Source organism: Cyprinus carpio, chromosome A1 (assembly GCF_018340385.1).
Source record: "Cyprinus carpio isolate SPL01 chromosome A1, ASM1834038v1, whole genome shotgun sequence".
NCBI classification, from domain to species: Eukaryota; Metazoa; Chordata; class Actinopteri; order Cypriniformes; family Cyprinidae; genus Cyprinus; species Cyprinus carpio.
The window spans coordinates 20227294-20253372 of NC_056572.1; the positions used below are offsets into that span (position 1 = coordinate 20227294).

Genomic DNA, 26079 nt, shown 5'->3' on the forward strand with positions numbered 1-26079 from the left:
GGCCTCATCAGTGACAACGATGAGACTGCCTACAGGGAAGAGGTACAGCACCTGGCCACATGGTGCGCTGACAATAACCTGCTCCTTAACACAAAGAAGACAAAGGAGCTCATTGTGGACTTCAGGAAGAAGAAAGGAAGCACGCATGGCCCCATCCACATTAACGGGATGGTTGTTGAACGTGTCTCCAGCTTCAAGTTCCTGGGAACCACCATCACGGAGGACCTGTCCTGGACCACAAACACCTCCAGCCTGGTCAAGAAGGCTCACCAACGCCTCTTCTTCCTCAGAACACTGAAGAAGAACCAGCTGTCTTCAGCCATAGTGGTGAACTTTTACCGGTGTGCGATCGAGAGCATCCTGACCAGTTGTATTACAGTATGGTATGGGAACTGCTCAGTGGCTGACCGCAAAGCACTGCAGAGGGTGGTGAAAACTGCCCAACGCATCACAGGGACACCACTTCCTGCTATTGAGGACATCCAGAGGAAACACTGTCTACGTCGAGCTCGCAGCATTCTTAAGGACTCCTCTCACCCTGACCATGGACTGTTTAACCTCCTGCCCTCCGGGAGGCACTTCAGGAGCCTCCGGACAAGGACCAGCAGATCCAGGAACAGCTTTCTCCCTACAGCTGTCTCCTTACTGAACTCTGCCCTCTGACACCCCCCACACACCATACACACAGACTCCTCCCCCACTTCATCACTACATCTGACTGATTTATTTATTTATTTATTTACAACAAGCAAAAACAGCAAACTTGCTATTACTTGCACTTCTGTCTGTTCATCCAGATACACTGAATAACCCATTTGCACACTGAAATATTTTCTATGCACTTTACTTTCCATTGCAATAGTGTAAATTGTTCATATGTTCATAGTTCTGCCTATAGTGTACATACACTTCAAATATTTTATCTGTATAGTATGTTCATAGTACACCTATCTGTATATCATGCTGATAGTATTTAAAATCTGTAAATTTTGTCCATAATACTTATCTGTATAGTTATTGTACATATTGTAGACCTTGTATATTCTGTACTTACTGCTTATTGCACTTCTGGTTAGATGCTAACTGCATTTCGTTGCCTTGTACCTTACATGTGCAGTGACAATAAAGTTGAATCTAATCTAAAAGGTGTCTGATTGCAGACTTTGATCCAGGCATGCCCAGTGTTTCTGAACACTCCCAGTCTCAGGTATTGGATTTCAACACTTCTGACATCAGAACAGCAAAGTTCACCTGGGTAAAGACCAGAGAGAGATGCTTGGACAAAATGTGTCCTCTTTTAGAGGGTTTAGCTGTAAGGCTATGCCAGGTCAATAAATCAGACACCTCTGTGTGCCCATTTGTTTTCACATGTCTCACCCTAGAGATTCTCTGTGGTAGCCACAATCATGGGCATGGCAACATTGCAGTCAGAAATCATAAAGTCATCATGAAGTGAAAAATTCACTCTATTATAAATGCACGTTATTGATCATATTGCGAACAATTTATCCATGCACTTTTTTTTGACCTTGAACTGAATCTTGCAGTATAGATTCAGTATTTATGAGATACTAAGTTTAAAGTAGAGCAACCGATGCATAAAGGTTTAGTTCACCCAAAAATGAAATATCTGTTATCATTTACTCACTATAAGTTCTGAAGAATGTTTCAACTGTTTTTATCCATACAGTGGGAAATTAGTGTAATCCAAAACAACACTGGACTCTGCTGAATACGCTGAATAATACAAGACATTTTTTAAATATTTTGTGTTCCATAGAAGAAAGAATGCATACAGGTTTGGAATGACATGAAGTTGAGTAAATGATGAAAGAAATTCGGGGTTCATTTTGAATTTTGGGTGATTTCCTACATGAAAAGTGGCTTCATGTGTGACTCCTTGCAGCACCTAAACCAACAACCTTAATGTTACCATCCCAGATGTAATTTACTTTAGGCTATAAAAATAATCAGAAGGGCGTGACTTGTGAGAGGAGAGTACACAGAGAGTCAAAGTTCATCTAACTTGATCTTTTTAGTGGTCATTCTCAACAAGGTTCATGTGACTGTGTTCTTTTTGTCCAATTCACCTTAACTGATTTAAACCTAATTGTTTGAATGCATCTGATGTTCTATTTCTGAAGTTCTGAAGTTTTTATTTCAGGTTTATGGTGACAATTTGATGAAGTGATGTTCTGAAAATTTTTTGTGTGACAGTTGATTCAGTGACAGTATTAACAGGACAATGGGTGACAAGCTATTTGTCTCTATTTCAAATGTCAGTTTTGTTTATTAGGCTATTGAACCTTTGTCTTTCATTCCTTTTGTGTACTTCCCCCACCCCCACATACCCAATCCTTGGTAGCATTAAACAAGCTCATAGTTTTAGTCTTATGGTTAATTACAATGCCTATAATTGTTTCAGTGTCCCCATTAAAAACAGATCAGGGACAGTACCTACTAGGCTTTTATCCAGGTTCAACCAAATCATGTAAAACACAGGGGGTCTAATAAACCAGAGATTTGAGGCTGTGATGTCTGTGTTCATTTGCACATCTGAGAATTCATGCTCACGGACAAAGAGAGAAACAGAGAGAGATAAAGGTGTAATGTTTGTGTGGTTCACTGTTAACAACAATAACCTTCTGATGGAGATAAGAACATTTTAGAATTGCTTTAGGGGAGAACGGGAAGTGGTATAACATAGGATGAGGTAGGATGAAGTACACTGTTCACATGTGAGATGACAGCAAGTCTCTGTGTGAAAAAACAACAACAAAAATGTTCAGGACAAAAACGATTCTGAGAGTATGAGAGTAAAACACAAAAAATGTTTATAACAATGTTTATCTTAGCTGTTAAATTAGGCCCTATAATTTAATAAATATTTTATTAAAATAGAAGGAAAATTTTACATTAATGTAACAACAGCACTTTTTGTACTTTACACTAACTTGCACACTTTAGGGTAGATTTACAAATGTATTTAGTCGTTTATAAACGGGTAAAATATAGAAAATATAGCCTAAGCAAATATAGGAATGTGACTTTAGAAAAACAAGAACAGTTACAGGTGTGTTTCTTCCTTTGGATATTGATGTAGAAAACTCTCATTCTGTAAATACAGATTTATCCACAACCCAACTGGTAGGCTTATTATGTGTTAGAGAAATGAATGAGCCTCGAAGCCCGGAGCCGGGTGTACTTGGGTAGGCATAGAGGCATGGCCGATCGATCGAGGGTGGAGACGGGTGGAGGAGGGACGTAATTCCTGCCTTATAGACATCCACAATCCCAGCAGAAGCGGGCTGCAGTCTCATCTCTAAAGCACGAACCCGACACGAACTCAACCCAACATCGCTATGGGATCTTACAGGACATTGACTTTACCGCTTCTCAGTTTGTTGGGATGGTCGCTGATCTCTGCCTTCAACCTGGACACAGACTATGTAATCAAGAAAACGGGAGATGCCAACAGCTTGTTCGGGTTCTCCCTTGCCATGCACCGACAACTCAGACCAGCTGATAAAAGAATGTAAGCATTTGTTTTATCCTCTGTGGAGTCAAGGTATCGTGGCTTTCTTGTGGAGTTCGTTTCACATTTGCAGCAAGTTGAATCTAGGTCATTTTGGTTTTTTGAACATTTTGGATTTAGGGCGTTTTTTGTGATATAAACTAGCCTACATCTTATGGTATATACCTGGATTTATGTTTGGCAGTATACACAATATGCAAATCCTATGTTCATATTAATGCTTTCCTGATAGAAAATCCAAACCAGACCATACAGTTAAGCCTCAAGACGCACCTACGCACTGCACCACATTCCAAGCAAGTGCATTAGATAATGTGACCCTTAAAGAATTAGTGCAACCAAAAATGAAAACTCTGTCATCATTACTCCCCCTCATATGTTTTTAGACCCATATGAAATATTTCTTCTGCGGAAAACAAAAGGAGAAGTTTCGAAGAATGGCTCCATGCAATTACAATGTTGATTAAAGATGCCAACTTTCAAAAAAGGCTCAGCATCAACAAGATATCGCAGCGTGTTCACGCGCTATATTCCAAGCTGTAGCCTACGACAGTGATTACGTAAACAAACACTGAAATTTAATTTATTATTCGCTGATAACTTTAACATCCTCCCCTAACCGTTCACGAGAGAAGTAGCAGTGTCGGATTTGCGAACAAATTCACATTAGTTGGATGTTTTAAAGGAATCTCTAGATCTAATTCAGGGTCTGAATCATTCAAAGCGATTTGTTTCTCGCGATTTGCTATAGGTTGAAGATTATTAGCAAATAATGCCATTAATTTGAGTTTGTTTCCAAAGCAAAGCTGTATCACATGGAAAATAGTACAAAAGAGTCCTGTAGTCACTTTTATGACACTTTTTGGTGAGCTTTTTGGGCATTTGAGGGTTGACACTGTTGTAATTCCATGGAAAAGATAGTATTCAAAATTAATGACTGGGAGAATTATTATTTTTTTGGGACTCGAGGTTTATGTATTTTCAGAGCATGACTTTATCCACCCAGAAATGTGCTCATGACTTGATAAGCTCTGCATGCATATTTAGCTTCATGGAGCTTGTTAGAGATGTCTGGTCTCATTCTCCTTCCTCCCTGTGGATATGTCTGGTCTTCTTAGTCCTTTAATTTTAAACCTCTTTGACCTCAAGCACTGCAAGGATTAGGCCTAGATTGTAGGTGGGATCCTTAGTACTTAAGGTTATTTAAGATAGAAAGTGTTTCTAGAACACATTTTATTGAATTCTCAGTAATGACAATTTGATATTGTTTGGTGGTTCACTAAAAAACACACCCATGTTGCCTTGGCAGCGTCAGACACTCATTAGAAGTTTCAAGCCTAGCACAGTAGTGAAAGAATGTGTGTAGAAGCCTGTGACTCATTCCTGAACCTCACTACTGCCATCAACCCTGGCAGCATGGGAGAGAGACTCCCAGGGTTGACCTCATGTTTGTCCTGCAGAGAGTGAGTCTACCAGTTGTGCAAGTGACTGATGTAGAGTTTTAAGTGTGACATTGATGTGTTAGATTTACATTTGCATTCAGTTATTTACCACATTCTTTTATCCAAAGCAGCAGAACACCACATGCTGTTGATAATACAAAAGCCAACAATACACATTGCCAAGTTTGATGAGCGAGCAATACTACCACAGAAACAAAACTTCATACTTTTGGTTATCAGAATAACAGTTTAAGGAAGACAGCCTGTTGCTTATTAGCAAACCTCACAAACATTTTGCAACCTTGCTTAACAGAATTGTGCAATTTATATAGCAGCATCTGATTTTTATGGATTTATGATGTATTTCAAATATTTCGAGCCACACCCATTGTATGAAAGTTATTTAGTTTGTCTGTGTGTGCTCTGACTCATATCCTCAGTGTGTATCTCATGGGCTTGGCAGACTGGCTGGCTGGGTTGGAACATAAAAAATCTGCTAGTCAGTACCACATGCCCTACAGGTGTGTGTATGTGTGGAGGAGATTCACATTACTGCAGGCCAAGGCAGGGCAGGGGGTGTGTTATCGGGGGAGTGTAGCATTGATGTAGAATTCCTTGGCTTATCATGCTGGCAGGGTGGAGCTGCTATTTGGTGTGTGTTTTTATGGCACCTTAACATTTCTCTTGTGACTAAGTGACAGTCAAACACAAGTTGGAAAGGAGGAGCATAAACCTTAAAAGTGAATCCATTCTTATTCTGTGTGTGTGTGCTCGCTAATAAAATACATACTGTTGCTAATAACAGGGCACTGTATATGTATATATATGTATATATATATATATATATATATATATATATATATATCAATGCAGTTTTATTTTCTAATATCTCAGTCAAAGGTGTGGGATATTAACATGTAATTTTGGTCAGCATATTAGGGAGGTATTGTCAGAGTACCCTAGAGTCTAATTTTTTCTGTGTTACTCTTTGTGAAATTATCCTGTTGTTACAGAGAACCTGTAAAAATAGTGGAAAGCACTATTCAGCAAGTGTGCCCAGACTTTAACTCAGGGGGCAGAACTTGGCTGAATGTAATTTTAAGATCTAAGCTCTCATTGAACCTGAGCCCTCATCTTGGCACCAGTAATTGATTGGTTTTGACTTGCCAGTACTTCTCTGAATCAATCTGGGCTTGTAGTGCTTTCATAGGAGTCGTTTCATACTTACATTGCAGTACTTTCTTTTCTTTTTGTTTTGAAAGATTTAGTTAAACAAAATGGTATCCAGCAATTTTACTGATTCAATAGTAAAATGCATCCTGGACAAGAGTGAAGCACTGCTACACCAGTCAATGAACCACTGTTCTAAGGGTTTTAAATGTCCTTGATTTGAGCAGATATTAAAGTAAATAAACATTCATTTGAAACATTCTGACAAGCCTATACATATACATGCACGAGGCTTCACAGAACATGCAATGACCGGAGTTCATGTAATGCAGGTACCCACCTAAAAAAAATAACAATGAGCATTCAACCTGAAATGTGACATGCACCAAATTTTAGTGTTTTTCTTCTTCTTGTACTTATTATTTTTTTATATTTTGTTAGCATTTTAACCACCTGCAGTAACACTCTTGACATTGTGAGTGATGTATCTAGTCAGAAAATCACGTATTGTTGGAATCTGAGACCCTCCTTTTGAAATCTGACCACAAATGGTCAGAGGAGACATATTTGAGATGCATGTCCTGGTGCAAACAGGCTCTGGGTGTCTGTGGGGGCAGGGGTGTCTGTGCCTTCCGTGTCTGTGTCTGTTTCTTTGGGTATCTAGGGTTTCCTCAACACATGCTTGAACACTAATAATAAACTTTAATCTGATTTGAATTAACATATGATGGAGCAATTTATCCACCGAAAACACATTCAATATTGTATACAATTTGGCCCATATCCCAGAGTGCAATGTGTCCAGTCGGCATGGAAATGGACCAATGCTTCCTTCCTGTGATTCTCCAAGCTTCCTTTGCAGGATTAGGCATAACATTTTATCTAAATTGGCCAGTCTCAAGTATAACATTGGCAAAAAGCCCATAAAATAATAATAATAAAGAACACACACACAAACACTGCTGTGGCACATAAATAATGCTGTATACTGCTGTTATACTATATTCAAATGACCCACCACTTCTATTTGTGTTGATGCATTATTTTGTTTATCACCTTTTCAGTGATAGTTCACCCAAAAATTTTAATTCATCGTTCATCAAAAGTCATCATTTACTCCATATAATCCATATCTTTCCAAACCCTTTCAAAACCCAAAATAAATATATTTTTAATGAAATCCTCACAGATTTCTGTCATTTCATTGAAAGTCCATTCCACCAAAAATGTCAAGCTTTAGAAAATTCATATAGACATTGTAAAAGAAATGAATTCAAACGGTTTAATCTAGGACACATGATCGCTTCATACGAGGAACAGATTAAATTTATTGAACTGTTATTCAAGAATAAACATTGAAATAAACCTTGCACATACTGTACATAAAGCACATCAAATATGGTCAACAGCAGTATACATGTTTAAGCTTTCGTTTACCATATTGGATGGGTTTATGTGTGCGATGTAGCCTATGATAAAAGGCCCCACTAAGATCTTGAATAGGATTGTCTATTGAGCCATAGAAAAAGATGTGAATGTTAGTGACAACCCTGGCTCTATTCAACACATCTTTTGCGAATATGTACCTCAAGACCTGTAGGTAGTCATGAAGGTATCATTGCCTCAAAGAAGTTGGAAAATCTTGTTCTCCAGCAGGACCTTTGTTGTGCACAGTAGGTTAGGTAGTATCAGTTTGCAGTCTGTATCTTTAAGCGTGGGGTCTTTGAAATGTTTTAGGCACATCTGGAGCTGTATTTCAGCTGCTGTCAGATTGTAATGTGAACCATGACACTCCAAACCTCCTCAGCAGACCCAGCTTTAGCATCATAGCATTGGCCTCCTCTGTAGATTCCTCAAAACACCAGTGCTTAGCATTCCATGCAAAATTATGAGAGCGTGTTTATAAAATCGTCTTGCCTAGTACAATATGACCATGATTTACTGCTTTTTCAAATAAAAACAAGCTTTTAGTCATATCAGTGAGTAAACAAGTGTTGGTTAAGAGTTGAGGAAACATATTCCAATAAAGTTTTGAATTAAAGACTAATGCAGTGTTCACGCCATGTTGGAATTACAAAATGACAACTCAGAGATTCTGCTCTCTTTCAGTTTAAATTCTTTTTAATTCTAGTTTCAGACAGTATTTGTTTCTGTGGCAACAATCATAAATACCAAAATGAAGCCATGTGCAGCTTTGTTGGTAATGGCAGATAAACTCACATCTTATCATAAAGAAAGAGCATCACTGGTCAGAACAGAACAGAAAAGTGTGTCACGGTTTCAGTTATGTTTGGACTTTATTTGCGTTTGCACCATTTCCCTGTCTGTGTTAGTCACCATGGCTACTGACTTGATTTGCCATCAAGTTCTCCTTGTTAGCCTGTGTATTTAAGTTGCTGTGTTTTCAGTACTAGCTTTCCGGTCTTGTCAGTGTTATGTCAGTGCATTGCTTGTTTGTGATTTGCCGAAACTGCCCTGTGTTTGAATTGCTTGTGTGTTGTATTAAAGACTTTTAGAACCTTCATCTTCATGCATTTATGTACGGTGAATTATGTCATAATCAAATGAGAGCTTTCACAAAATTGAGCTGAAGTTACATGTGTGACAAAGATATGAAAGGACAAGATGGAAGCTTAAAATTATAGTAATTCTGACATGGCACAGCTCCAATACACCACAATATTTAGCTAGCCAGAATCAGTTTATTGACACCTTTGCCAAACAATCTTACATTTTCATGTATTGTGCTCAGCCATTATTCAAAAGAAAAGGATTTGTATTATAACAAAATGTTGTAGCTGAAAATAAAGCTAGAGATAGAAAAGACTGCTTCTACAGTATTAGTTATTGTACATTGTCTTTAGCCCATAAACTTTTGCATTAAAGTTTTTGTTGCTGTTGCAGTTTTATGAAATGATTAATTGAATTCAGCAGTTTGAAATAATCAGTTTGATCAAACATCCCAGCACACTAGTGGCTAGTGCTGCAGGAGTAAAGAATTATCTTGCAAATACTTTACAAAGATCAGAGTAACGTTTTTCACATTTGCCAGGCCTGCAGTTTACTCTTTTCTATTATTATGAAACGCTTTAGAAGTCAATACCACTCTCTCTTTAGAATGAGTAATTGCTTAATTGTTTCTGAGTATATTATGAGCCTGATATTTTTTTTTTTTTTACAAATTAGGCATATTTCTCTGTGTCTGCATCACTCGGTGCATAACAGCCTCTGGCCTCAGGACTCTCTCTGAAAAAGCTCTTAATAAATAGAGTACTTGTCCTCTCTGTTTTCCCCTCCCCCACCTCCACCTCTCTCTTTTCTTTCCTTCAATTGCTTAATCCCTCTCACTTTCTTAATTAATCTTCCATCTTCTCCCTTCTGTTGATATATGTATGTTTCCTTTTTTTTAAAGTTTCCAAAGATTTGAACTAAAATTGGGTGAGGTTCTCTCCAATTTCATATTTTTCCCTTGGAATTTTGCCCTTGTTACTCTTGTATATATAAATGTGACAGAGCAAAACCACCTCAGTAGTGGTAGTGAGGCGTATCCTTGTTGTGCTATTCGTTACATCACTCTAGGGAGTGATTGATGAAGACACATTACATTAGCCACAAAATCATTGTGGTTGTCAGAATGGAATGATGTTGTTCAGGTGCTGATTGTGATCCAGATTATTGCAGCTTCCTGAAATGTGTAGGTTAATTAACATAAAGGATGCTGGTCCAATAACAAAGCTTTTAATATGAACAAAGGTGTCTTGTCTGAATTCATTGTAGGAAATATTGCGACTCCGAGTATAAATCAGCCTGATCATGAGAAAATGTCTTTTTTTTTTTTTGAGGTCTAAGAAGACTGCGTAAAAATGCATGAATGAGATCATACAAATTTGATACCAGTTTGCAAAACATAAAACAGAATTGCTATCTTTTTGCAAATCACTATTGTTTCTTTTTTTATGGATCATGCTAAAGGACTCTAGAATATTTTTTGTAGTGTCTCGGATGTGTAATGTGTAATGTATTTAATTTTGGGCCTGTGAATTGCATTAGATTTAAAGGGATACTCCACCCCAAAATTGAAATTTTGTCATTAATCACTTACCCCCATGTTGTTCCAAACCCGTAAAAGATTTGTTCGTCTTCGGAACACAATTTAAGATATTTTGGATGAAAAGCGGGAGGCTTGAGACTGTCCCATAGACTGGCAAGTAAATAACAGTGTCAAGGTCCATAAAAGGTATGAAAGTTGTCGTCAGAATACTCCATCTGCAATCTGGGTTATATGAAGCGACGGGAACACTTTTTGTAAGCGAAGAAAACAAAAATAACGACTTGATTCCATAAATTCCTTTGTCAACGGTCTCCTCTGTGTCTCTCCATATCACCGTATGCTGTGTATGCCCTTCTGTGTCATCCGCGCCACAAGGATGCACTGTTTTCTTTCAAATCAAAGCTAAATACAAAGCTAAATGTTTTCTTCACTTACAAAAAGTGTTCCCGTCGCTTCATATAACCCAGATTGCAGATGGAGTATTCTGACGACAACTTTCATACCTTTTATGGACCTTGACACTGTTATTTACTTTGCAGTCTATGAGACAGTCACAAGCCTCCCGGTTTTCATCCAAAATATCTTAAATTTTGTTCTGAAGACGAACGGAGCTTTTACAGATTTGGAACGACATGGGGGTAAGTGATAAATGACAAAATTTTCATTTTGGGGTGGAATACCCCTTTAATGTAATCATGAGCATTTTCATCAGATACAGCAATCTGTATGCTCTTGAGAGTGAAATAAATAGCTATTTTTTCCCAGCCCAGAAAAGTTTGTGTTGCCCTTTCAGAAAAACAGTGCTGTCTCTGTCTGTTTGGAAAATGTGACGCTATTCTTTTCTCTTTTTTGTGATCCAAACAGACCTTGGTCTATATGGTTGTTCACTCATAGAAGGAATTAGTGGTGACTGACGGAATTATCAGCAGATCAAGGCATGAAATGCATTTCTGAAAAATGGAGGGAGTTCCCACCCCTAAATGTCTCTCCCTTTTTTAAAACTATGCAAACCCAGCACTAAATTTCATGCCCAGGGATATGCAAACACATGCTCAGCTGACCTTTTTTCGAGTTATCCAGATAAAACAAAAATTATGTCTTTGTTCATCTGAATGCTTAAAAAACAAATGTACTAATGACTGCACTTGAACTGCACTTGAGAAACCCAATTTTTGTCATTATCATCTGTGGCCTCGTATGTTCCAGGTTTTCAGTACTAACACACTGAATGAAAGTAAGTTTTAGAGGCCTTTACACTCTTACAGAAAAATGTGCACATATTATACCTTTAAGGGACATCGCTGTACCGTATTTACCCATAAAAGGTTCATTATTGTACACTGAGGATACATATAAGCTACTAATATGCACCTTTTAAGGAGTAGATGAAGTAAAAAGTAAAGTATTAAGTCCCATAACAAGCTGTTGTACCCAAAAAAGAAAAACTTCTGAAGAGTTCTAGGACATTGCCAAATACTTTTACTCTTCCTTCAACATTTTTGGTGAGGGTATTGTTGGACATGTAGGCTTTGCTCCAGTCAGATCCTTTTTTGTCTATGCCCACAAAGAGAGCTTTTGTAGCTAAAATCTAAGTGTTGGGATGAATGTTATTGCTGAACCAGTCAATCCACTGAAAAGAAAAGAGCCTTTCACTCTCATAAATGAAGTGAAACCAGAGATACAGCCTTTGTTGGTGGATATCCTAGGTTTTCTGTGGCCTAAATTTCTTTTATTTAGAAGAGAAAAGATATTCTCTTGAGTTGAAAGAATAGAAAGAGTGTACAGAAGACTTGCCCCCACTCTCAATACTCAGGACCCATGTATGAAAAATAGAAGATAATAATGAAATGCTAAAGATACTAGAGATGACTGCTAGCAATGTTTTGAGCCGTTTACTTATACAATCACTGTAACACATGCTATCACCATGTTATGAATAAATATCCATTTACAAAATCCATTCATAAGTGATTTTTTTGTGTGTGCAACTGCTGACTGATTTAATATAAAAGAGTGTAAACAGATCTGTAATTTATTAGGACTGTTATGACCACGATTATCACCACATTGCTGACCACGTTTCCCATAAATTTATTTTTCATTGAAAAACATTAAAACACCATTTTCACATGATGCTTCTGTGTTATTTGGAGCTGTGATAGCATAAGGGGGAGTCAAATATCATATCAGATTTGTAATATAAAATTCAGTATATTGCAAATCCATGAATACATTTCTGTTTGTTGGTTTACAGGTTGCTTGTCGGTTCCCCAAGGGCTAGGGCATTGCCCGGGCAGAAGTCAAAAATTACAGGAGGCATGTACAACTGTGACATACATTCTCCCAGTCAGTCATGTCAAAGAGTGATGTTTGACAATGAAGGTAAACTCAAACACATGAAAGTAAGACACATTATAATGATTTATTGCATGTGTTAAGTGATGCATTTCTATTGTGCATATGTAGAAAACGACTTATCTGAAATTAAGGAAAACCAGTGGATGGGAGTTACTGTACAGAGCCAGGGACCTGGAGGAAAGATATTGGTAAGGGTGAGAGAGTGAGTGTGTGTGTGTGTGTGTGTGTGTGTGCGTGCGTGTGTGTGCGTGTGTGTGTGTGCGTGCGTGTGTGTGTGTGTGTGTGTGTGTGTGTGTGTGTGTGTGTGTGCGTGTGTGTGTGTGCGTGTGTGTGTGCTCATATTAGGGATGCACCGTTATCAAAATTCTGGCCAGTACCAATTATTTTAATGTTATGGCCGATAACAGATAAATGGGAAGTGGTGCAGAATATTAAAATTCTACACTATTTAATCTAAACGAGTTTAGTGAATTTAGGAATTACGATGTACAGTGTGAAAATAAGATGACAGCCAAGGTAATCTAAATGTAAGAATAAGGTGAAAATTGTTTTGAGGTCAGTAAGATATTTTAAACTGACATTTTATCCAGCAATGACAAATTAAATTGATCAAAATGTATAGAAGCTTTTTTTATTTCAAATAAACAATATTTAGTAAACTTAAATTTTAAAGTATATTAAAATAGAATAATGTTTTTTTTAGACTGTTATAACATTTCACAATAATTTAACTGTATTTTTTGATCAAATAAACGCAGCCTTGATGAAGAAAAGAGAGTTGCAAAAAAACATAAATCTTACAGACCCCTTTACTTTTGAACGGTAGTGTACAGCTGAAATATCCTTGCAAAAAAAGTTTTTATGTATTATTATTTTTTTATTATTATATAATATTATTATTATTATTATTATTTCATTATTTTACAGTTTTATGTGAACTATTTCACTGATTTAAACTGAACTCCCGCTGTCTCTCTCCAGGTCTGTGCGCATCGCTACCAGCGCCGCATGTTTATGGGCTCAGTTCAGGAGCTGCGTGACTTGACCGGTCGCTGCTACGTACTAAGTGAGGACCTAACGATTAATAGTGCCTCAGATGAAGATGGAGGAGACTGGATCTTCTGCAACGGGAGAAACAGAGGACACGAGCGCTTTGGATCATGCCAGCAGGGTCTATCTGCCACATTCACAAAGGACCATCACTATCTGGTGTTTGGAGCACCGGGTGCTTACAATTGGAAAGGTATTGGAGGACAAGATGAATTAGAGTGCTTGTATATATGTGTGTGTGTATTGAAGTGTAGGTGGTAAATTTCATGGTAAATCTAATTTTTGTGATAATATTAAAAGTTCAGTGAAAACCCAGCTTATGAGAAGGCTAATCACAATGGCCACTGCCAAACATGACCCATAAATCCACCACATGACTTATATTTTATCTGCCCTTTTTAAACTTTTTTTCTGACATCTTTGCTTCACTCATTCACTTTCTCTATCCTCAACCCTTCACCCTTTTTCTTTCCTTGTTCACTCACTCCTTCACTGGGTGGATGTCAGGAGTGGTGAGGATAGAGCAGAAGAACAGTTCTCTGTGGGAACGGAATATCTTTGATGACGGCCCATATGAAGTTGGGGATGAGAGCCGACTTGATCCAGACTTGGTGCCTGTCCCTGCTAACAGTTATTTAGGTGAGTCCATCATCACATAACATTCCATTCATCATCCATATCACTCTCTCCTTGGTCCATCATGTGACTCAGTCTCATTAAAGAATTCTGGTGTGATAAAGATATAAACTTTTCCAGCAGAGTTTGGATACAAGGCATAGATATAGATTGCAATTCTTACCCTTTGTGTGGTTTTACTCCTTTTTAGGTCTGTTTGGTTGTTTGTGCTTTATTTGGTGCAAATCTTGTTTGTGTAAATGTAGGTGTGCTGTTCATGCATATCCAGTAGCCTTCCTGATCAGTCTGTGTATCAGTCACCTCCCCTTCAGGTGGCCAAGGAGAACGTTTATGATGTGGCATCCAATAGCTATTTAGATTTGTGGGATTTCCTGGACGCCAACTTGATCAATTATTCACGTTCAAACTGTCATCATGTTGGTCTTTATACATCCTATACATTGTGTCCTTTTTGTGAACAATTGTGAATGTTATTGCTACATTATTGTTTTGAAGCTGTCTTTGTGTCTGTATCTTGTTTACATCCACATTGCCTGAGCAAAACTATGACATACTAGAAGTGTCCAAGTCAGTCAGAATCATGCATGTTTACATTGATGCTGTTCATGGGTTTTAGGCATTGCATATTCCATCATCACTAAAAGAAGTTCACTAACCAAATATTTACCAGATCATCTAATGGGTTGTATCTGTCACAGGTTTCTCTCTGGACTCTGGAAAAATGCTGACCAAGAGAGGTCAGTTGATTATAGTTGCTGGGGCTCCAAGAGCCAATCACAGCGGGGCAGTTGTGCTATTAAAGAAGGACTCATCCATGTTGACAGCTGAGTACATCCTAGAGGGTGCCGGACTTGCCTCTTCCTTTGGCTATGATCTTGCAGTGCTTGACATCAATGGAGATGGGTAAGATCCAGTACAACAGAATTATATTATATTGTGTGTTCACGGTGTGTGTGTGTTAACTGCTCACTGGTGTGTGTGCACTTGGATGGAATAAGTTGGCTATACGTCATGTCACTTTATTTGTTGTAGATCAGTGTTACTTTAGTATTATTTATATATTTTTATAGTATTAATATATATTTTAAATTAGTTTTTATTTTTATATTTTCTGTTCTCATTATTAATTTAAGTTTTAGTAAATTTGTTATGTGGTTTTGTTATTATTATTATTTTTTAATTATCTCTATTTAGAATTAATTTATTTTTGTTGTGGTTTTAGTAATTTGACAACTTCAAATAAACCAAATATTTTGCAGAGGCAACATTTCAAAATTTAGTTTAAAAAGGTTTTCTAATGTTTTATGCTTTTATTTTATTCTATTTTATGTTATGTAATTTTATTTTACAGCTTTATTTCAAGTTAAAAATAAAAGTTTAATTTTAGCAACACTAGATGTATAATTATTCTGTACTGATTTTTAAAACAGGTGGCAGGACATTGTAGTCGGAGCACCTCAGTACTTTATTAAGGACGGTGATGTCGGTGGGGCCATCTATGTTTATCTTAACGAGGAAGGGGCTTGGGACAAGATCACCCCTAAAAGAATTGAGGGAGCTGCTTATTCCATGTTTGGTTTGGCTGTGGAAAACATGGGAGATGTGAACATGGATGGTTGTCATGGTATGTGTTTACTATGTAGTCTCTTCTATGAATACAGCTAATATAAGACATATAGAGGAGAAAACATGTCATAATAGTAGGAAACATTGAAACATTTCTATGTTAATGGTGATAACCATAATAATATGTAAGGAATAACGTAATTGATGACGGGCCATTGAATTATTAGAAAGATAGTTACACCTCGGGTGTGCATTATTTTTCTAACAATTCAACGGCCCGGAGTCAATTATTCCGCTTATACTATGGTTACCAAACCTCAAGACATCGATCAGATGATATATTTAAAGGGATTCATCCGGTTTTTGTACTTAAATCGCTATTGTGAGTAGGATTATTTCTTCCGCACCTCATCCAGCGCCTCTTTTTCTGGTTCCAAAATGTAATTTTAAAGCTGGTAATGGAGGCTTGAGCCGTTGATAGCATTTTAATGCAGTTATTAATGAAGTTATTAGAAAGAGAGCGAGAGAGACAGAGACACACAGAAAGAGAGAGAGAGAGTTTGTGTGAATTAGGCTACTTCTGTGCCTCCCTCAACAATGTTCTGCAGCAGCGTCTCTAAACAGCGCTGTTATTACCTCACTAGTGAGAAATGTCATGTGTATTTACTTTCGGAAAATCGTCTGTCATGTTGTTTTTGTTGTTGTTTCCTGTGTGCTGTATAGGTACTGTATGCAAATTTTTTCCGTAATTACAGTTAACTATGCGAAGTGTTATAGAACTGTAATGCGGTCAAGAGAGCTGTAATAATTGAAAATAATTGCGCACCTCAGAACGTTCATCAGCCAATCAGATTCAAGCATTCAACGGCCCCGTAGTATAATTGAATGTAATATGTAGTTAATTTTCTTAATGTAATCCTGCTGATTTTCAGATGTTGCTGTTGGTGCCCCATATGACAGTAACGGAGCTGGAAACGTATATATCTTCCATGGTTCACCTCAAGGACTGAAAAAAACCCAGGTTCAGCCATATATTCACTTTTCTTTACTTATAGTTTTGCTTCATATGCTTCATTGTTTTATTCATTCCTTTTCAATAACTTATTCAAAAAATGTCAGGTTCTTGGAGGAAAAGATCACAATGTGAAACTCTTTGGATACTCTCTTGCCGGGAACATGGATTTGGACAGAAATTATTACCCTGATCTGGCTATCGGATCTCTCTCTGATTCAGTGTTTGTGTACAGGTACGATCATATTGATAGACAACCTGTAATGATTATTAAGAATTCTTTATAAACAATGATAATGTTAGTTAATATAATTGTTTATGATTTCATCTAAATTTCATTTAATATTAAATGGTGTAAATGGCTACAAAATCTAGTATTCATTTAGCAATATGGATGAGTGACTGAATGTATTAATTATGGGTCTTACACTATAGGGCCCGGTCAGTTATCAGCATTGAAAAGACTGTTACCACCACTCCAAAGGAGCTAGACCTCACTAAGAAAAACTGTGGAAAAGATATATGGTGAGAAAACTATAAACAAAACAAGCAATCCTTATTATATTAGCCAATAGCCAGTAACCCCTATCTAAAAGCGAGGTTTTATTGTGTGTTCTAGCTTTGAGGTGAAAGCCTGCTTCAAATTTTCAGTCAAACCCAAAACCTACAATCCTACTCTGAGTAAGTACATGTTTCTAATTTACCTTCACAGGTAAATTACTACTCAGTCATTTTTCATCTCTGTCATGCAGGATCTTATTTCTGTAAACAAATGCCCACATTTTGTTATTGCTATGTTTTTTTTTTCCTTCTTTAGAAGTGCAATACTCTATCAAGGTTGAATCTGAAAGGAAGAAACTTAATCTTCCTTCTAGAGTCATCTTCACCCCGCGCTCAGTAAATGAGTATGAAAGCACAGGAGATGTAGAGCTCAAGGGTCAGGGCACAGAAAGCTGCGTCTCCAGAGTCCTCAGACTGCAGGTACAGCAGTTCAAAAGCAGCTTTTTCATTTAGAGGGTAAATTTAGAACTACTGAGTGACATGCTGTTTAAGTAACAACTTTAAATTGAGGACTTTGGAATAACCTAACAGGGGGCAATTGTGACAATAAATCAACAGCCATAGTAAAGAATGGCTTTACTTTAATTTAGTAAAAAAGTAAGTACTGCCATCTAGTGGTAATAACATTAGTTATGGAATGGCATTATACTGCAAACAATGTATAATGTTAATGTTTTTTTAATGTATGTACAAAGGAACCCCTAAGAGACAAACTGAGAGGAATCCCGATTGAAGTCTCTGTGGAGATCCTGAACCCATCCACACGTAGGAAGAGACAGAATGCTCTCCCTAAACTGCTTCCCATCCTGGACTCTCATCAAGATGCCAGAACTGTTACCAAGGTAACCATCATCTTCTTAAACAATCTTTGCATTTTCAGTGATCTACCATGATCATATTTATAATATACAATAAACACTGTCTTTCAAATGTTTGGGGTCTGTCATTTTTTTTTATGCTTTTGAAAGAAACCTTTCATGCTCACCATTGCTAAAATGATCAGATATACATATTTATACAAAATATTTAAAAATAAAAACTTTTTTTCTGTGAATATATTTTTGCACTAGAAACATTTATTATTATTATCAATGTGGAAAACAGTCGTGCTGCTTCAAATTTTTGTAGAAATCATACTTTTTTCAGGATTCTTCAGGAAAGTTCAACAGAATCTACTTGAAATTGAGATTTTTTGTAGTAATGCAAAAATAATCTTTAAAATCACAAAATCAACCTAATGCATCTACAGTTAGGTCTATGTATATTTGGACACTGACACTCTTTTCATAATTGTGGGTTTGTATACCATCAAAATAAAAATAAAATGAAACAATCAAGATGAAATTGAAGTGCAGAATTTCAGCTTTAATTCAAGAGGTTGAACAAAAATATCATGTGAGACGTTTAGCAATTGCAACTACTTTTAAACACAGCCCCCCTATTTTCAAACAAATGAATATATCATAAATAAAACATTAATTTTAAAAGTTATGTTGAGAATCATTTTGTAGGCAATGACTGCCTGAAGTCTGGAAATCACCAAAGACTGGGTTTCCTCTTTTGTTCTGCTTTCCCAGGCCTTTACTGCAGCTGTCTTCAGTTTGTGGATCTTTCAGTTAAGTCTTCAGCAAGTGAAATGTATTTGAGATCAGGTGATTGACTTTGCCATTGCAGAACTTCAAAAACCCCTGGGTTGCTTTTGCAGTTTGTCCATCTGTACTGTGAAGCACCGTCCAATCAACTTCTGCATTCGGCTGAATCTGGGCAGGCAGTGTACCCCTAAACACTTCAGAATTCATCCGGCTACTTCTGTCTTCTGTCACATCATCAATGAATACCAGTAACCCAGTGCCACTGGAAGCCATGCACGCCCATGCCATCACATTGCCTCCGCCATTGTTTTACAGATGAAGTTGCATGCTTTGGATCATGAGCTGTTCCAAGCCTTCTCCCCACTTTTTTCTTCCTGCTATTCTGGTACAGGTTGGTTTTAGTTTCATCCATCCAAAGAATATTTTTCCAGAAATGGTCTGGCTTTTTTTATATGGTTTTTGGCAAAGTGAAATCTGGCCTTCTATTCTTGAGGCTTCTGAATGGTTCGCACCTTGTTGGAAACCCTCTTTATTTGCTTTTGTGAAGTCTTCTCTTAACTGTAGACTTCGACAATGACATGTCTACCTCCTGGAGAGTGTTCTTCAGTTGGCTGGATCTCATAAATGGGCTTTTCTTTACCATGGATAAGGATCCTGCAATCATCCACCACTGTTGTCTACCATGGACACACAGGTCTTTTTATGTTGCTGAACCCCAAACCTCACAAGTGTGTTCTTGTTCCTGCCACCTCGTTGATGGCTTTGTTTTGTTTTTGAAGTCTAACGATAGCCTGTTTCACTTGCATGGAGAGCTCCTTTGACCACATGATGTGGGTTTGCAGCAACAGCTTCCAAATGCAAATGCCACTCTTAGAAACAACTCCACAGCTTTTACCTTCTTAATAGATGAAATAATGAAGGGATAGCCCACCCATTATATAACTCTAACTTGAATGTTTTGGTAAAGAGCTAAAATAACAAAAATTGTGCTAGTGTCCAAATATATGTGCACCTAACTTTATGCTGAAACCTTCAGTTGTTTCAAAAAGTCATATTGACCCCAAATTTTTTAATGTTTTATATATATTAATAAAAATATTATCATAGTAATTATATAAACATTGTTCATATTAATCACATCAGATAAATGTATTTTAACATTTATACTGAACATTTTCATCATATTGTCTGCTTGTTAATCATAAATGTGTTTTTTTTTTTTTTTTACCGTTTACTAACAAACAGCTCAACTTTATCCAACTAACTTTATAAGCCTCTTTATACTTGAAGAACTGAAGTAAACCAGTACCAAACACATCTACATATCTTATTCTGTATTAAATGTTATTCTGAATCATACTGGCTTTCAGGTTCAGTTTATCAAGGAAGGATGTGGTGCTGATAATGTCTGTCAGAGTGACCTGCAACTACAGTATAAATTCCACACCAGGGAACCAAACAGAGACATCTTTAATCCATTACCTGAGTGAGTTTTTATTATTATTATTTTTTTGTTTTGTTTTGTTTTCAATGCAAAGACTACCATTTTATTTTATTATCTTTTTGTTAATATGTCAGAAAGCATTCAGCTGCTTCCTCATGTCTTTTTGACATGAATTTATGTTCAAATGAATGAACAAAGTGCCTACACTCTTTTTCAAAGCAAATAGCAAAACAAAGCGGCATGAAGAAGAGTCTCTCTGTTTTTCTTTTCTCGCAGGGAAAAAGGAGTTCCCATCCTGTCTCTGAGTGATCAGAAGGATATTGCCTTGGAGATCAAGGTGCTCAACAAGGGTGAAGATGCTTATGAAGCACAGCTGACTTCCTCGTTCCCCAAATCGCTCTCTTATTCTGACGTTCACACTGAATCTGATGTAAGTTCAGCTGCTAGATGTCTAACTTATGACCAACTTATTTATTGTTTGTTTTTTTTATTATTATTATTAATATTTTTTAATAAGAATTTGTTTTTAAGTGATCTCAAATCTTTACAGGATAAGACAGTCACCTGTCTAGCCAATCAGAACGGGTCACAAGCTGATTGTGAACTTGGAAATCCATTCAAAAAAGATGCTGAGGTGGATATTTAAAGTATATTATTTATTTTTATTTTTATTGTTATTTTATGGTGTTATAATAGAACAGCTATATTTTTGGTGTGTGGACTTTTTCAGACAACTTTTTACATCATTCTGAGCACGGGTGGAATTTCTTTGGATACCACTGAAATTGAAATTGACCTTAAACTCAAAACGTGAGTAGCAACATAACTCTTGCCAAAGGCACAGTATCAATGTAGTATTTTCTTTTTTTTAAGCATGTCAGAATTCATAGATTCATGTTTCCATTTTTCTTTTTGTTTTGCAGGACAAGTAATCAGAAGCAGTTGCAAGCAATCAAAGCCAAAGCCATTGTTAAGATCCAGCTGCTGTTGTCCCTCTCAGGGTGGGTTTGCATACTGCAACTATCATTTCCCATATTCTGATTATATCAATGTCCTATATTGTATCTTCATGCACTGTCATCATATATCATCTACAGCATTGCTAAGCCATCTCAGGTCTTCTTTACTGGAGAAGTTAAAGGAGAGAGCGCAATGAAGTTGGCAACTGACGTGGGCAGTCCAATTGACTATGAATTCAGGGTGAGTATAAGAGTTCCTAATATTTTGTAAATAATGCATAAATTTTTTTTTTTTATAAACTATTTATTTATTTGCATTCTAACTATCTTACATGTCACAATATTTAGATGTTTTTTTTTAAAGACGGATTCTGTTAAATATATTGATTTACAGGTTACAAATTTGGGCAAACCCCTTAAATCATTCGGCACGGCTTCTATGAATATCCAATGGCCTAAACATAACTCTCAAGGCAAGTGGCTGCTGTACCTCATGAAGATGACCTCAACCGGTTTAGACAGCTTCATCTGCTCCAACCAAGATGAAGTCAACAAACTCAGTTTGAAGGTAGTACTAATATCTTAACTATAGTAAAAATTTGTATTATTCCAAGTTGAATCCATATAGAAATGAACTGATTATTTGTTCTGTTTTACGGTTATCTAGGAGCCTTCAGTGTCACGAACTAAACGTGAAATTGGGGAAACTCCTGCAAAAGAGGGAACAGTCTCTCTTTTTACTGAGAAGAGGAAATACACAGTTTTGGTAAAGTCACCCAAACATGAAGCATACAATGCATTCAGAAAGTTTTCAGACTAATAGTCTAATTTTTAACATCGCTCTACACTAAATACCCCACAATGAGTAAATATTTAAAAAAGGAAAAACTGAAATATCACATTGATAGAAGTATTCAGACCCTCTAAACAGCGAGTAAAAGCATTTTAACTTAAGGCTGCAAAAATATGTCCTGTATGTGTTTCCTTGGGCATCCTGTTTCTAATCACTGTCTACTTGTTGTGTTTTTAGTCGTGTGAGGATGGGGCGGAGTGCATCACATTCAGATGTCCTCTAAGGGGAATGGACAGCAATGCTGTCATCAGTCTGAGAGCGTACCTTTGGAACTCTACCTTCCTGGAGGTCAGTATGATCATTCAGTAGGGATGTTTTTTTGTTTTTAAATGGCATAATCTATTAAATGTATTATTAATAATAAATTATTACTTCTTTAAAAAAATATATGTTAACAAAACTGCTTGACTGCTTATTAATATAAGAAAAAAAGTTAGTGTGTCAATGTTTAATAATTCATGAAATCTATAAAAATACTTTGCAAACTGTTTAAAACCCTTTTAATCATCATATGATTTTGATGGTTACATAACATAAAGCATTAAATTTTTCTTGAAAATGACAACACACTGTATGAAACCAACATAGTTACAGACAGAATATAAGGTGTTATAAAGTAGCACCATCTTATTCCTATTTAAATATTTTTCCTTTTCTTTATTATGGACACAATGTGTCATTAAACTATTAATAAACTATTTCTTACAGGACTATGCAAAATTGAACTACATTGACATTATTGTCAAGGCATCACTTGATTTCAAGACCTCAGCTACAAATATCCAGCTGAAAAATGAAGCAGCACAGGTGAGGACATTTCAGCTTTTATCCGTATATACTTCTCCTTCCATGTTTTGATCAGTTTGTCTTCTCTATCAAACTGACTTTATATGCAGAGTTGAAAGGTTAGCTTGAGATTGAAAGTGCATTTTGAAAGACAATTTGTCCTGTTACAGGTACGTGTTATTGTGTTTCCGGAACGCAAAGTTCCGCAGTATGGCGGTATGCCCTGGTGGGTCATACTGGTGGCCATTTTACTAGGACTCCTTATGCTGGGCCTTTTGGTGTTCTTGCTTTGGAAGGTAAGAACATATAACTAAACTCACAACTAGACCCAACCAAGACTACCTAACCCTGTATTTACTGTCACTTGTATTAAACACAGACAAGGTGTAAAACAGATTTTCATCATTGTGTTCTATTCACATGACTTTAAGTATTTAAAACACAAACCTTTACCCCTCTTAGTGTGGTTTTTTCGGCAAAAGCGGCAAAGAACCTGAAAAAGAGAAGCTGACTTCAGATGCGTAAAGAGAAACAGAGAACGAGAACCTCTCTTAGGGTAAATGATCTCCCAGAACAAGTTGACCTGTGTGTTTAGAGCTAGCATGAAGAGTTAGCCCATGCTAACCCACTTTAGTTTGAAGCACATGCTGCCTGTCAGTGCCTAGATGTGGGGTGATGGTAGCAGTTTCCATGGCTTTCATTGCTCAGACATAAGCGAAATGCTATGAGGAATGCAAACTAATCATGTATGAAGTTGTTGTTGGAAACGGGTTTATACATGTTTGCATTCACTCAGCTTTCAGGTGTGTGTGACTGTGTATGACTGAATGTCTGACGCTCTTTTAAGCCTTGAGATTTGGCTTGATTTATTAACTTGCACTTTTCCTTCGGCCTGCTTGGGATGTTTATCAGAGCATCTCTCGCTTTCAGCACATACAGCACATCTTTATACGGCCCGATTCTTGCTTATATCTTCTTTAAAACATTGAATGTTTTGTTCTTTCCTCATGCTAGGCCTGCTGCATACACTGCAAACAACACTACGTCTTTGTTTTTTGCTCATTTTCCTGTATAAATGATGCTTTTTAGCATTGTTAGCATGAACTTGCGCTAACTGTCTTTTTTTTCTGAACAGTGTGGATTTTTCAAACATTCCAAGTATGAAAGCATCCCCAGTTATAATGCTGTGTGGATAAAGAAGGAAGAGAGGGGAAAAGAGCCGGGGGAAGAGGAAATGGATCCTCGGGAGAAGAAACAATGGATGGCTTTTTGGAATGAGAATGAGAGCTACTCATAGCTAAATGCTAACCTGATTGAAAGCAAACCAAAGACTCCCTTCCTAAGGCCTTTAATGCTTAATTTTGCACACACTGAACTTTTCTTACTGTTACTACTCCATCAAAATGTGTAAGGAAGCATTTGAGCTTGATAGAGATTTTTATAGATTGTATTAAAATACGGTGCTTGGAAGACATATGATGAACAAGGATATAAAAAAAAAAAAAATAGGTTTACTTGAGTTTTGTTTTATATTAAAATATTTTTCCATGTTCCACCCTATTTTCATATCACAGTTCACTTCTCGTGCACACAGTGATGTATATACAGTACATTTAATGTATTTATTCTCAGCAGATGGTTCTGTTGTACAAAGGCCAAAGATTGTTAATTGTATCTTGATATCCAGCTAAAACTGTAAATATGTGTCTTTTGATTTATTTTTTTTTCTCTGTTTGTTGCTTTATTGTTAAAACCAGTCAGGTACATATTTTATTTTCATACTATTTTTTTTTTTTTTACTGCACTTAAACTACTAAAACTGGGACTGATTTTATTAAGAACTACTTTGTTAAAAATAGATGTTTGATATATTATCGGCTGCCACAATCCATTGTAAGATCAGCTTCTTCTTTTAATTTTTGAAGTTCATTTGAAATTATCTTTGTATGAATGTGAAGTTGCTTTAATTTTTTTTTTTAAACAGAACCTTTTGGCAATGCAAATGCTCAACTAATGAAAAGTATTAATTCTGTTTATGTGTAAAGTGACTTGTTGAATTGCTCAGTGATAATGTCTGAATTTTAGGCACTTAACAAATGTATTAGCTCACACAAAATTGACACTGAAGTAATGAAATTGATTATTAGATATTTTTTTGTATTCATTTTCCAAAAACATTTTTTTGCTGGACCTAAATTGATATGAGGAACACATTTTTTTATTAAACATATTGTTTGGGGTGTTTTGTCAGCTGTAAATCTGAATAATCTTGGAATATACTTTTAAAGACTGATGTGCGATGATGCTGCAGATAGATACAAAAGACATGCACAGATTTCAACGACATGTAATCAGACTGATGAAATATGGAGACACATAACTGGTCTGATAGAACAGAAATCTGAACAGAGGGTACAGTCAAATCAAGATTGAGCTACACAGCAGACAAAGGCTCTAATACTTGAGACATGAGCGCAGGAGTAGTGATTAGCGTGACTTGCACAGGTGTACCATTGATAAACAGACATAGACTTGTGAGGTAGACAGGCACAGAAACTGATGCAGGTGATGCAGACCAAGACTTGTACTGAGGCATTCATTCAGACAGAGACAGATGCAGCAGCTGTAGTGAATGCCCTCCAGTCTCTGTCTTACCAAATCACCAATATCACAAGCTCAAGCTAGTGAAACATGTTCTGCTTTTAACAGAAACTCAACTTTTTAATTTTCTCATAAAATAGTTACTTAAAATGTTGAGTTTTGTGCCTATTAGTGTATAAGCATATGTATTAGCTTTGAGGCAAGCGTATGTATGTATGGACTAAAGGCTATTAAACACACACACACACACACTAAAAATGTAAGTTGTGAACAGATTATTGGAGTGCACTTTACAAGAAAATACTATACAAGCCTTTCTACTTAAAAATTTCACATGCAATGTAATTCATTGTGTAATAGTGAAATAATTAAATCTTTTTACATTTAAAACAGTAACATACTTTTTAACAATACAAATTAATTTAGCTACAAACATGCCTTCTTCAAAACCTAGAAAGGCTTA

The 26079-nt window shown here is 36.6% G+C and overlaps 1 protein-coding gene across 2 annotated transcripts; it reads left to right on the forward strand.

Moving 5' to 3' along the window:
- The first annotated feature begins 3213 nt into the window (after window positions 1–3213).
- Window positions 3214–25814, forward strand: LOC109094522 (integrin alpha-6-like). 2 transcript variants are annotated; one of them, XM_042757197.1, is made up of 26 exons: window positions 3214–3535; window positions 12453–12580; window positions 12665–12744; window positions 13538–13799; window positions 14114–14245; window positions 14941–15145; window positions 15673–15866; window positions 16741–16829; window positions 16928–17055; window positions 17256–17345; window positions 17440–17501; window positions 17638–17801; window positions 18077–18223; window positions 20344–20459; window positions 20694–20847; window positions 20968–21051; window positions 21148–21227; window positions 21341–21418; window positions 21515–21617; window positions 21771–21944; window positions 22044–22142; window positions 22407–22517; window positions 22938–23036; window positions 23186–23311; window positions 23478–23571; window positions 24151–24467. In XM_042757197.1, exons 1-25 carry the CDS (start codon window positions 3363–3365, stop codon window positions 23538–23540), a joined length of 3141 nt encoding a protein of 1046 aa, XP_042613131.1. In that variant the 5' UTR covers window positions 3214–3362; the 3' UTR covers window positions 23541–23571; window positions 24151–24467. The 2 variants fall into 2 exon arrangements, with proteins under 2 accessions (XP_042613131.1, XP_042613124.1); XM_042757190.1 differs by lacking the exon at window positions 23478–23571 and having other exon boundaries at window positions 24151–25814.
- The last annotated feature ends 265 nt before the right edge of the window (window positions 25815–26079 follow it).

Bases quoted from the DNA above. Each gene is read 5' to 3' on its own strand.
- LOC109094522 (XM_042757190.1), top strand. From the start codon at position 3,363: ATGGGATCTTACAGGACATTGACTTTACCGCTTCTCAGTTTGTTGGGA. The intron at 12,745-13,537 runs GTAAGGGTGAGA...GTCTCTCTCCAG, and splicing joins GACCTGGAGGAAAGATATTG to GTCTGTGCGCATCGCTACCA. The intron at 13,800-14,113 runs GTATTGGAGGAC...GGTGGATGTCAG, and splicing joins GGGTGCTTACAATTGGAAAG to GAGTGGTGAGGATAGAGCAG.